The 13,362-nt window shown below is 33.9% G+C and overlaps 1 protein-coding gene across 6 annotated transcripts in view; it reads left to right on the top strand.

Annotated features, from left to right (window-relative positions):
• The window catches only part of AKAP9 (A-kinase anchoring protein 9), a 170,525-nt gene that overhangs the window by 78,417 nt on the left and 78,746 nt on the right, over positions 1–13,362 (top strand). For 5 of the 6 annotated variants that reach the window (XM_014590551.2, XM_014590555.1, XM_014590553.1 and 2 more), the window contains 5 exons: positions 1,865–2,224; positions 4,429–4,653; positions 6,038–6,178; positions 6,664–6,767; positions 10,916–11,121. In XM_014590551.2, coding sequence (XP_014446037.1) covers positions 1,865–2,224; positions 4,429–4,653; positions 6,038–6,178; positions 6,664–6,767; positions 10,916–11,121 — 1,036 coding nt within the window. The remainder of the gene's footprint in view (positions 1–1,864; positions 2,225–4,428; positions 4,654–6,037; positions 6,179–6,663; positions 6,768–10,915; positions 11,122–13,362) is intronic. The other variant, XM_014590554.1, reaches the window with a different exon arrangement.

The following is a 13,362-nucleotide window of genomic DNA, read 5'->3' as shown; positions in this document are numbered from 1 at the left end:
GTAGGGGGATCATAGTTGTAGTAGAAAGTCAAATTGGATTAGATCGAAATGTAATTGTAGTTACCAGTCATATAAACCAAGGGTTCCACTTCTGGAAATTTATTGTGAGGGAATTTGAAAAGATATGCATGATAATATAATCACAAAGATTTCTTCACGGTGTGTTAAATAGTATAAGAATGGAATGTCAGTCCAAGTGTCCGACAAAAGCGAATTGATTGAATACATTTATAATACATCTGTGTGAAGTGAAACTTTAAACTCATTAGAAATTATGTACTAGGTCAGGAAAGTAATGATGTATTTCTCTATGCATCATGACTTTCCCAGCAACCCGATAGAAATGTGTTCCTTGACTGGAAAAAATACAGTACTTACTATAATTAATCTATAAGATCTGATTACATTGCCAGCTCTATGGCCTAGTGGTTAAGGGAGCTGGATCTCACATGACTGCCCAGAGTTTAAGCCTCAGCAGCTTGAGACATACTCCTTACATAAGTGCATTCATGCCCCAAATCCTAACAGGATGGAGAAATGGAGAAGAGATTCTGGTGGGGTCATGCCCCATGGGAGGTGCTTTCTCCTTCTCCTTCTCTCTCTCTTCCTCTCTCTCAGTTTCTCTGTCTTTCTCTCTCTGGCAAGTATATGCACCCTCTGGCAATCAAAAAAAAAAAATTATAGGGACCAGCAGTTAGTGTAATGGCTATGTCACTGAACTACCATATAGTCAACCACAGCTCGAGTCCTGGACCCAGTGGCTTAAACTCACGCCAGGCACATGTGCATGCGTGCCCAAGATCCCAAGAGGAGAATGGATGAGAAGGGATCACGGCGTGGTCATCCCCCCTGGAGGGTGATTTCTCGCTTTCTGTCTCTCTGTCTCTCTCTTGTCTCTCCAGCGAGCGCACGCACCCTATAGCAAAACAAACAAACAAAAAAAACCTCTCCAAAAAAAAATTATAGTATTAGTGTATGATCAGATTATTGTAGGAAAATGCATATCTGTACCTGTTCATATTTATCTCTATATGTAAAGAAAAAGGTTTAGAAAAATATTTACTTATATATTTATAGTGATTTTTCTCAGAAGAGTGAAATATAAGAGCTTTTATTTTCTAATTTTTATAATGACCATTTATTAATGTTGTAGTAAGAACAAATTTTACTTATTTTTATTTTAAAGGTTTGTCTGTAAAATAATAAGTACTTTGACACTAGATTCATTGTAAACTAGAGAATCTTTTTTTCTTTTATTTATTTTTCTTTTTAAGAGATTTTTGTTATAGGATTCATGTGCTTGCCAGAGAGCAAGAAATCGCCTCCCAGGGAATGGCCATGCCTCAATCCCTCTGCCCCTGTTCTCTCAGGATTTGGGGTATGCACACACATGCACCCAGCGTGAGTTTCTTTCTCTCTCTTTTTCTCTCTCGTTTTTGTTTTTAAAGAATTAATTTTATTTATTCGTCCATTTATTTTCATTTTACCAGAGAGAGAGAGAAGGAAAGTGAGAAAGCAAGTCACCTGGTCTAGGACTCAAACCTTGGTCAACCATGTGGGAGTGTTCAGCACCTTAACCACCACACCACCTGCTGGTCCCACCCGGCGTCAGTTTCAAGCCACTGGGTCTGGGATTCGAACCACAGGTTGACTATATGGGAGTCCAGTGATGTGACCATTTTGCCATCTGCTGGTCCCAATAAAATAGAGAATCTTTATTTCAGTATTATTTTGGCACAGAATTTCTTTTTGTTTAAAACTATGATCCCATGCTTTTTTCTAATTCATATAATTGTGAGTAGTAACTTATTTTAAAGTTTCTGCTGGGGTTTGTAAGTCTAATTTTTTTTTTTTCTTTATTTAGGTAATTGTATCAATGAGTATAGCATTTGCTCAACAAACTGAACTGTCTAGGATATCATCTGGAGGGAAAGAAAATACTGCATCATCAAAACAAGCACATGTTTATAGTCAGCAGGAAGAACAGCATTATTTTAATGATGTGAAATCATCACAAGGTCAAGTTAGCTTTCAGACTTTTGAGGCTCCAGATATGAAACTTAAAGAAGAATTTAAACCACTGAGTAAAGAGTTAGGAGAAGAAAGAAAGGAAGTTCTATTATCAAATGATGATCTTGACGACATGCAAGAATCAAAGGACCATGAACTGACTATTTCAGAAGAAATCTTTTCAAAAGATAAAGGATATGTTGTCAGAGAATCCGTAAGTATCTCTCCTTGAATTTAAAAACTTATTTTAAAAATTATGACTTTTGGAGCCAGCAGGTGGTGTGGTGAAGGTGCTGGACTCCCACATGGCTGACCACAGTTCAAGCCCCGGACTTGGTGGGTTGCTTTCTCACTTTCTCTCTTGTTCACTCTCTCTCTATGGTCAAATTAAAAATAATAACAATAATAAATAAAATTGAACAAATAATTCTTTTAAAATGTTGTGACTTCACTATAAAAATTTTAGCAGTAACTCTCCTTAATAAGAGGAAAATATCATATTTGTCCTGACTTAGGATTCACATTATCTATATATTTTTAATTGCAAAGTATATGAGTGACTTAATATTAGTAAAAAATAAGTCTGTCTCATACTATTCTTATTTCATCTTATAGACATTGTACATGGTAAAATCTTATACCTACACTAATTCTTTTTCAACCAATTCAAAATTAATTATACTACAGTTTGGCAATATCTGTGAATAAAAGATTTTTTAAATTATAACAGTATTATTCTATTAACTTTCAGAAGATAATTTAAAGTATTTTACTCTACCTCCAAATTCTCTCTTTATTCATTAATGGAAGTTCTATTCTGTGTCTCAAGTTTTTACTGCCTTTAACAGAAAGTAAGAAGTCCTCCTTCTTTTAAAAGTATCTAAGTTTGGGACCAGCATATAAAGATTTTTAAAATTATAACAGTATTATTCTAACTATTAACTTTCAGAAGATAATTTAAAGTATTTTACTCTACCTCCAAATTCTCTCTTTATTCATTAATGGAAGTTCTATTCTGTGTCTCAAGTTTTTACTGCCTTTAACAGAAAGTAAGAAGTCCTCCTTCTTTTAAAAGTATCTAAGTTTGGGACCAGCATATAGCGTAACGGTTATGTTGCTGCACTCCCACATAGTTGGCCGCTGTTCGAGTCCCAGTGGGGACTTAAAACTCCAGGCACATGTGTGTGTATGCCCAAGATCCCAAGAGGAGAATGGAGGAGAAAGGATCCATCCCCCTGAGGGGTGATTTTTCACTTTCTGTCTCTCTGTCTCTCTTTCTCTCTGGCAAGCACATGTGCCCTATAGCAAAAAATATCTCTAAAAAAAAAAAAGGAAAAAAATCTTATGTTCAAAATATTTATTATTGTTCAGGATAGGCTATGTCTTATTCAGAGGAATATAAAAAAAAGAAAAACTTACCAGCTCTTTATGGAATTCAAAACGTGAATGAAAACCTTCTTAATGTAACAGTAACTGTATAAGGCAAAATTATTTATTTTAGTATCTCTTCAGGAATTGAAGTATTCATAGCACCCGTCAAAGAGTTGATTTCTGATGAGTTACAGAAACTGGAATGTAAAAGTTTCATTTCCAAATAAAATTTATTAAAAATTATTAACCAAGCATTTCTCTGCAATACTGTGATAACCACTACATAATACATATTAAATAGATAAATTTCTTATTTTTTCCATTTAATTTAAAAATATAAATATTCCAGGGCCAGCAGATGGCATAATGGTTACATTGCTAGACTCTCACATGGCCAAACGTGATTTGAGTCCCGTACCCGGCAGCTTGAAACTCAAGCCAGGCACATGCACATGCATGTGTGCCCAAAATCTTGAGAGGAAAGTGGAGAAGAGTAAAGTGGAGAGGGGTTTGGCAGCAGGCCCCCCTGCCACAGGGGTGATTTCTCGCTTTCTGTCTCTCTTTTTCTCTCAGTCTCTCTGATAAGCTCACATGGCCTATAGCGAAAATCTCTCTTAAAAAAAAAAATATATATATATATATACATAAGTATATATATAATGTGTGTGTGTGTATCCCATTTATATTATTTCTCCATTATAAAGTGTCAAAGAGTAATAGACTTATAGTTCCATTAAGAGTAGAAGGAATCTTGCGAACCTTTCATTCTTTTCCCACAGAATAAGATGATATCAAACTAACTGATAAATAGCTATTTTGGTTTTGAAAAATAATTTATATAATAATAACAAACCAACTTCATGTTGTTTTGGAATTGTAATTACAAAAAAATAATGTATGCTTTTGTTTAATAATAAAAATACAAAATTTGGTGCTTTACGGGATGATTGGTAGACCTGTTTTCAGCAACCTAAAATAGCAGCAAAGGCATTTCCAAAAATCTGTAGTCATTGATGATTTTTTTTTTTTTTCATTTTACTGTTAAAGATCCATGATGACATTTTGGTGTCAAGCATGGATGCTTCTAGACAGCTGATGTTAAATGAAGAACAGCTGGAAGATATGAGGCAGGAACTTGTACGACAATACCAAGAACATCAACAGGCAACAGAACTGTTAAGACAGGCACACATGCGACAAATGGAGAGACAGCGAGAAGACCAAGAACAGCTACAAGAAGAGATTAAAAGACTTAATAGACAATTAGCCCAGGTATGGAACTTCCAATTCCTTTTCTCCCCAGGTAAAGTAGCAGCATTCTTTATGTAGCCTTTTTTTTTTAATGTCAAAATTATTTTGCCAAGATTTGAATAAACTACAAAATTTTAACATCTAGGAACATATTTCACAACATACAGCTACAGATCTTGTTAGGAACACTACACTCAACCTTGGAATGTACATTGTCTTCCTATCAGTATTTAACTGCCTTTCTAGGCACTGAAAAAGTGGTTATGAGGTTAGCTTTTTTTTTTTTTTTTTTTAAATCATTCCATTGACCATACATAACAAAAGCACTCTGACAATTTTGGAAATACTTTGTGCTGAAGTACTCCAGTATGCAGTTGCTATCATTCCATCTTCCCAAGTTTATTTATACTTCTGTGAGTCTACCAGTTAGTATCTCTGAGGTTTACCTTTATCTATCTTTAATCCATCTTTTTAATCATGACTGGAAATCTGAAGTAGTATGTTTCTGGAACTTTCTCCAGAGAAACATCTCTTCTTGATTTGAAAAATGCAAATTTATATAATGTTCTTATTTACTTCTTGACTAAATTTAAATACTTCTTGGCGTTTGGGAGCTGGGTTCTTGTCAATTGCTATATAAAATATACTCGCAAAATAAATGCAGAAAAGCAAGAAACATTTATTTAAAAGTTCTTTTGAAAACAAATTTATTAAATTTAATTTGGAGGGCCAGCCAGTGGCATGGCTTTAAGAGTGGCTCCCCCCCCCCTCTGACCAACCATGATGTTCGAGTCTCAGTAGCTTGAAAAACACATCAGAAGCATGTACTTGGCATGCCCAAAGTCCCAAGTGGGGAATGGAGGAAAAGGGATTGGGAGTGGCCATCCCCCATAGGGGGAGTGCTTTCTCGCTTTTCCTCTTTCTGTCTCTAGCAAGCACATGTGCCCTCTAGCAAATTAAAAAATAAAAAAAAATTTTTTTTGAAAAAATAAAGCTAAAAGAAGAGATATGAAATAGATAACTCTTAACTCTTCTTTCATATATAAACTAATAGAAAAATGATAATTGAGCATAAAATATGTCATTTGGAAAAATCAATTTTGCTTTTCCTCATTGCATTTTGTGAATTCAACTTCTGAATTTTCAATGCAAAATTGACATAGAAAAATAATATTCATTAAACTGCACAAATTTCTGAACATTTAGCCTTAATTAGCTTTTTTTTAAAGTTTCAAATTTTGCATTGAACTTTGTATATGCTTTTAACCCCTTATAATGGAATGTAAGTCATAGGTAAAGAAGAAGGACCTCTTGGTCCCAGGGGGTTAAAAGAAATCTGCTTAATATTTCTTCTCTTTTCCCCTATCGCAAACAATATTCTCTCATGACCTTTTTTCTTATCTAGAGATCCTCAATAGATAATGAAAACCTGGTTTCAGAGAGAGAGAGGGTGCTTTTAGAGGAGCTGGAAGCACTAAAGCAGCTGTCTTTAGCTGGAAGAGAGAAGCTGTGTTGTGAGCTGCGCAACAGCAGTACGCAAACACAGGTAGTATGGACTTCGGCCGTCTAGGAGCAATAGATCGACAATGCAGTTGGATTTGTATGTCTCTGTTTTTTGTGTGTGAGATGTATTTTTTATAGGTATTGAGCTTAACGTATTTGTAACTGCTTGCATGTAAGGTAGGTGGAGTCAAAATGCCTTACATTCCGTTTACGGTAATTTGAATCTGGCATTGCTATAGCAGCAACTGTTGTTTTTAGCAAGAAGCAACCCGACAGACTTTATTGTCGCACTATAGCATGCATTAGTTTGAACCCATTAAAATTTTTTTCACCTGTGCACGAGAGTTTTATCTTTTTGATAATGCTAATTTCTTGATAAAATATAGTTAAATATTATTTCAAGCTGTAACTGTTTAGTGCACAGTTTCTGTTTCACCTCATACCTATATAGAAGAATGACATGCTATTTCTAAGATGACAGGTTTTCTTTCTGTCTTGTCCTCCCTACCTTTACACAAACTTAAACAGAATGGAAATGAAAACCAAGGGGAAGTTGAGGAACAGACATTTAAAGAGAAGGAATTGGACAGAAAACCTGAAGATATGCCTCCTGACATTCTGTCCAATGAAAGGTATATAAAATGAGTACTTTTTCAGTGCAAAATGAATTAAAATGATTGTTTCTATGTAAGAAAAACTTACTCATTCTTATTTTTATTGTGTACATTTATTCTTTATCATAAAATCATATTATCTGTGTATGGAACATGTCCATTTATGTGTAACATGTGAAGGATTATCCACTTTTGATCCTTAAATAGACTAATTTTTTAAAATCTTGTATGTAAATAGTTTTTGACTGAATACTAATTACTCTAAAAACTAAGGTTTTATTGGGATTAATGCATTTGATAAATTTATTTGACTAATTTTGTTCTAAGCACATGTGCCCTCTAGCAAATTAAAAAATAAAAAAAAAATTTTTTTGAAAAAATAAAGCTAAAAGAAGAGATATGAAATAGATAACTCTTAACTCTTCTTTCATATATAAACTAATAGAAAAATGATAATTGAGCATAAAATATGTCATTTGGAAAAATCAATTTTGCTTTTCCTCATTGCATTTTGTGAATTCAACTTCTGAATTTTCAATGCAAAATTGACATAGAAAAATAATATTCATTAAACTGCACAAATTTCTGAACATTTAGCCTTAATTAGCTTTTTTTTAAAGTTTCAAATTTTGCATTGAACTTTGTATATGCTTTTAACCCCTTATAATGGAATGTAAGTCATAGGTAAAGAAGAAGGACCTCTTGGTCCCAGGGGGTTAAAAGAAATCTGCTTAATATTTCTTCTCTTTTCCCCTATCGCAAACAATATTCTCTCATGACCTTTTTTCTTATCTAGAGATCCTCAATAGATAATGAAAACCTGGTTTCAGAGAGAGAGAGGGTGCTTTTAGAGGAGCTGGAAGCACTAAAGCAGCTGTCTTTAGCTGGAAGAGAGAAGCTGTGTTGTGAGCTGCGCAACAGCAGTACGCAAACACAGGTAGTATGGACTTCGGCCGTCTAGGAGCAATAGATTGACAATGCAGTTGGATTTGTATGTCTCTGTTTTTTGTGTGTGAGATGTATTTTTTATAGGTATTGAGCTTAACGTATTTGTAACTGCTTGCATGTAAGGTAGGTGGAGTCAAAATGCCTTACATTCCGTTTACGGTAATTTGAATCTGGCATTGCTATAGCAGCAACTGTTGTTTTTAGCAAGAAGCAACCCGACAGACTTTATTGTCGCACTATAGCATGCATTAGTTTGAACCCATTAAAATTTTTTTCACCTGTGCACGAGAGTTTTATCTTTTTGATAATGCTAATTTCTTGATAAAATATAGTTAAATATTATTTCAAGCTGTATCTGTTTAGTGCACAGTTTCTGTTTCACCTCATACCTATATAGAAGAATGACATGCTATTTCTAAGATGACAGGTTTTCTTTCTGTCTTGTCCTCCCTACCTTTACACAAACTTAAACAGAATGGAAATGAAAACCAAGGGGAAGTTGAGGAACAGACATTTAAAGAGAAGGAATTGGACAGAAAACCTGAAGATATGCCTCCTGACATTCTGTCCAATGAAAGGTATATAAAATGAGTACTTTTTCAGTGCAAAATGAATTAAAATGATTGTTTCTATGTAAGAAAAACTTACTCATTCTTATTTTTATTGTGTACATTTATTCTTTATCATAAAATCATATTATCTGTGTATGGAACATGTCCATTTATGTGTAGCATGTGAAGGATTATCCACTTTTGATCCTTAAATAGACTAATTTTTTAAAATCTTGTATGTAAATAGTTTTTGACTGAATACTAATTACTCTAAAAACTAAGGTTTTATTGGGATTAATGCATTTGATAAATTTATTTGACTAATTTTGTTCTTACATGCTATTTCTATCCTAAAAAAACACAGTTCTACTTACAAACATCTTGACTTCTTTATTCCTACTTTATTTCTTCTCTGTTTGAACATGTATTGAGTATAAGCTATCCTCTGGTATATTTATTTATAGGAACAGATTACTATAAATGTAAGTATTCTACATTTAGCCTCTTTTATGTACTTACTCCTTAGCAGATGAGATCTTTTAATCCATATATCAGTTTCATAGAGGAATAAATTAATCACCCAATGTTAATAAAACTTTTGATTTTGTAGCGATTACTACAAAAATGTAAAATGTTAAATAAGAATAGTTATCCCACATTAAGAACTTTAGACTCAGCATTTTAAAATTTATTTTGTTCAAATAAAAGCAATTTTTAAAATTTTAAATGAAAACTGATCCTACTAACTTAATTTCCTCCTTTTCTAATTTCTGTGACTGTCAACCTTGTGTCCACCTAACCTCCTTCGTCAGCTTGCATGGAGGAATTTGGCCCCTAAGATTTTGGCTTCCCCATTGGATCATCAGTATGGAACACAGTCAGTGTGGAACTCAGACAAGAAAGACAGTGTATGAACATTAGAGTTACCAAAGCAATATAAAATAAACAAATGTTTTATTTTATATTATTTATCTCTAACTGGTTTATTTTAAAAAAACTATGCAGTGTGTGATTTTTAGGATTTTTTTTATAGTGAATGCTCCAATCATCTTTCTTTGTTTACCATCATATTAACTTTAATTATTTCTCTTCAGTAGAAGTATTTTCACATTATTCTGGTACTGGATTTGTGGTTTAAACAAAAATTCAGAAAAACATTAAGGAAATAAAACCCTTGACTTCATACTAGTTTAAGTACTTAGAGTTTTATTTTTAATATTCTTGATTATATAACCAGAGAACTTGATCTAGTTACAAAAATAGAACTGTCTCTTTACTTAGTAAATACTGAAGGAAAACTTCTCTATTTATTACCTTATCTTAAAATAGGTATGTCATGTGCCTGTGAAATCAGATATTCATTAATCTTAGTGTTCATCATCTCCTATAATATGAGTTTGAGAAATAAAACTGTTATTACAGCAGAGGACCTTAGCCATCAATGTTTCTTATTTCGTCTACTTTTTTTTTTTAAGAAGTATTTATTTTATTTATTATTATTATTTTTTGATTTGACCAAAGAGCGAGGAAGTGAGAAAACAAGCAAGCTGCCAGATCCAGGACTCAAACCATGGTCAACCATGTGGGAGTCCAGTGCCTTAACCACCACACCACCCACCAACCCCTGTCCACATGTTTTAAGTATAGTGTTTGCCATTATAGTACCTTTGGTGAAGTAAACTGTTAAGACTATAAAGCTGTTCAGTTAACCTAAAGAAATTTTTCTAAATTTATTAAAGAACTTATCTTAACAAGGAAAGATGTTCATGTTAAACAGAAAAGAAAGGTTACAAGAACACTTTGTCCAGGATGTATCATTAAAAAACAAACAAACAAAAAGTAAAGATTTATGAGATAGAGGAGAAAAATCTAGATATTTAGGTATTAAAATGTTAATAGCAATTATCTCTGTGTGGTAAAATTATTTTTGATGAGTAGTTAGAAGTATTTTCTAAGTTTAAAAAAATTACTTTTTAAAAAAGATAAATGTCCCATTATTTCCATTTAGTTGAGAATAGGTTCCTTCTTCTGGTTAAAATGAGTGTGGTTTCTGTAACTTGAGATATTTCTATCCCTGAAATAGATCTAATAAAAAAACAGCATATAATCTTGTTGGCAGACAGTGAGATTTCACTGTAGTCCTGTTTAAAAATAGTTCTCTGCCTATCTCTTTTGTAGTTTAAACATCCAGTTCATTATCATTAAATTATAGAAACACTACCACGTTTTTTTCTAGTGAAAAGCTTAAGTTATGTTTTCAAATATGTTTCATACACAAGTTTCCATGTGCAATAACTAGCAATATTACCAGCTCAGTAATTTGCATATACTTATGTCTGCCACATTTCTTAAAACTTAAATTTGTATCACCTTAAAGTGTTTTTCTAAACTATTATAATTACTAGATTAAAATTTAGTTACTTGATTTTTTTGTCAGATGACTACAAGGCTATAGTTTTAAAAAATGTTGTAGTTAAACTGGCCAAAATCTTCAAAATAAAACAAAATAACTTAATAAAGAAGCAATTCTTTATAATGCTATTGTATATTATTTTGGTAGGATATGATATTTTTCAGATAAAATATTTTGTAGTGCATATTTTTGAGCCATAGGAAAGTATTTGCTTTAAAAAGACCATTTGAATTAATGTTTCCTTGTTTATATAGGTATGCACTTCAGAAAGCTAATAATAGACTTCTGAAGATCCTCTTAGAAGTTGTAAAGACAACAGCAGCTGTTGAAGAAACAATTGGTCGCCATGTCCTTGGGATTCTGGACAGATCTAGTAAAGGCCAGTCATCTGCCAGCCTGATTTGGAGGTCAGAAGCAGAGGCATCTGTAAAGTCATGTGTCCATGAAGAACACACAAGAGGTACTGATTTTTATATGTTGTTGAAACAAGTATCGTATCTTCAGCAACTCTTGCTGAGGTCAAGGCACTTTATTATGTGTTGAAAATTAGGAGGACCAGCAGATGGCATAATGGTTACATTGCTGGACTCCCACAATAGTTGACCATGGTTCGAGTCCAGACACAGCAACTTAAAATTCTTGCCAGGCATGTGCGTGTGAATGCCAAAGATCCTGACAGGAAAATGGAAGAGAAGGGATTGCTATCCCCCCCGGAGGGTGATTCATCACTTTCTGTCTCTCTTTTTCCGAATCTCTAGCAAATGCATGTGCCTGACAGCAAAAATCTCTCAAAAAGAAAAAGGAAATATAAGAGTGCATATTCAAGTATTTTCCAAGAAATGAATCTCTAAAGACAAATACATTAGATCCATTCTTCTCAAAACATTATTATTGTATATCATTTGCAAGTGGTCAGTTCTTAAACTTATCATCATACATACCTAGTGTTACTACTGTGTGTACAGAAAAACACAAGGCTATTTCATTTCTCCAGAGATAAAAGAAAAATTCCACATCACCACTCAGGATTCTTACCTGCATTCATGAGATATGGGTAACATCTTGAAACTACCCTATAAATTAAGGAGAGCGCAGACATAAAGAACTTTTTGGAACCCGGCACCAGTTTCACATACCTTTTGAGGTGGTTAGAAGAAAGCCTCTATAAGAAACTCAGGATTGGGACCAGCAGTTAGCATAATGGCTATGTCGCTGAACTCTCATGTAGTTGACCGCGATTTGAGTCCCAGACCTGGTGGCTTAAACTCACACTGGGCGCATGTGCATGTGTGCCCAAGATCCTGAGAAGAGAATGGAGGAGAAGGCATTGTGGCATGGCCATCCCCCCTGGGGGGTGGGGGGTGATTTCTCAATTTCTGTCTCTCTGTCTCTTTCTGGCGAGTACACGTGCCCTATAGCAAAACCCTCTCAAAAAAAAAAAAAAAAGAAACAAACAAATCAATAAACAAACTCGGGATTTGGTTTTCTCTTTGGACTTTCCTCTGTGAGGTCTTTTCTTCCTTTTTGAAAAGTTATCTCAAATGTGGTAGAATGTGTATGGATCCAGAGAGTAGTGCTTGAAATAACATAGCTATTTTCCTGACTCCTGTCTTCTTCCTTAAGTCATTTGGGCAGGGCTTCTTCTTGCAGTTTCTCACTATCACATTGCTGATTTTTTTTTTTTCAATTTCTTACTAATTTCTGGTGAGAGAATCAGGAAATCAAAAGGGGAGAAAGTTTTTGTCAGATACAGAAAGATGGGATCTAGTTTCTTGGGTCAGAAAATGAAGCCCACACTTCACTACCATTACACCCAGGCATTTCTCCACAGAGGCAAACTTTCTAAGATGCCAGTTTTTGTCATTTTTGAGAGCATCTTGTTTCATGCAGAGAAATAGGAAGGAATTATCCCATTTATAGAAGGTTTATATACTTAAATATTGGCCAGTAGTGTGTTTCAAAATTCAAAGAAAAATTTAAGTTGGAATTTTAAATAAAATTGACTTTTTTAGAGAATTATTTTAACTTTATTTATTTTAATTTGACCAGAGAGGGACAGAGCGAGAAAGAGAGAATGTGAAAAAGCAAGCTGCCAGGTCCAGGACTTGAACTGCATTCATTTATGTACGAGTCCAGCGCCCTTAACCACCATGCCACCTGGTGACCCCAAAATAAAGTTGATTTTAAAACACCTCATTTCAGTTGAAAGATTTTTTTTTCTTTTAATGATAGGAGCACATTGTATAGCATGTGAAAGAGAGAGAAAAACACCCTGTTGAGGGCTCGGCATGCTCATTCCTCTTTCTCTGGCCCATCAGAATCTTGAGGACCTGTGTGCCTGGTGTGTTTCAGGCTGACGTGCTGGGAGACTGAGCCATAGTTGCCCATGTGGCTTCTAACACTGCAGTATGCTATCGACTGGCATCAGGCTGGGTCAGAGATAGTTTTTATAACTGCTTTTAGCAAAATAAGAGCTGAAATAATACTGACTTTTAAACTTTTCTATCAAAATCATTCTTTTGAAACTTGGTAGAAATGTTTTTCAAATCAACTTCACTCTTGGCTAAGGTCTCAATTAAGGGCTATTTTATTTCTGCAGAGGGATCTTGATGTATAGAGATTTAGGTATTATTTTCTTAGTCTCATTGTGAAAGTGTTCATCAAATCAGTCTTTTTAAAAAACAATTATTTCATAAACTGG

Source organism: Tupaia chinensis, unplaced genomic scaffold (genome assembly GCF_000334495.1).
Source record: "Tupaia chinensis unplaced genomic scaffold, TupChi_1.0 Scaffold000460_1, whole genome shotgun sequence".
Taxonomy (NCBI): Eukaryota; Metazoa; Chordata; class Mammalia; order Scandentia; family Tupaiidae; genus Tupaia; species Tupaia belangeri.
The sequence above is the reverse complement of the archived record's forward strand: the minus strand, read 5'-3'. Positions and strand labels throughout refer to the sequence as shown.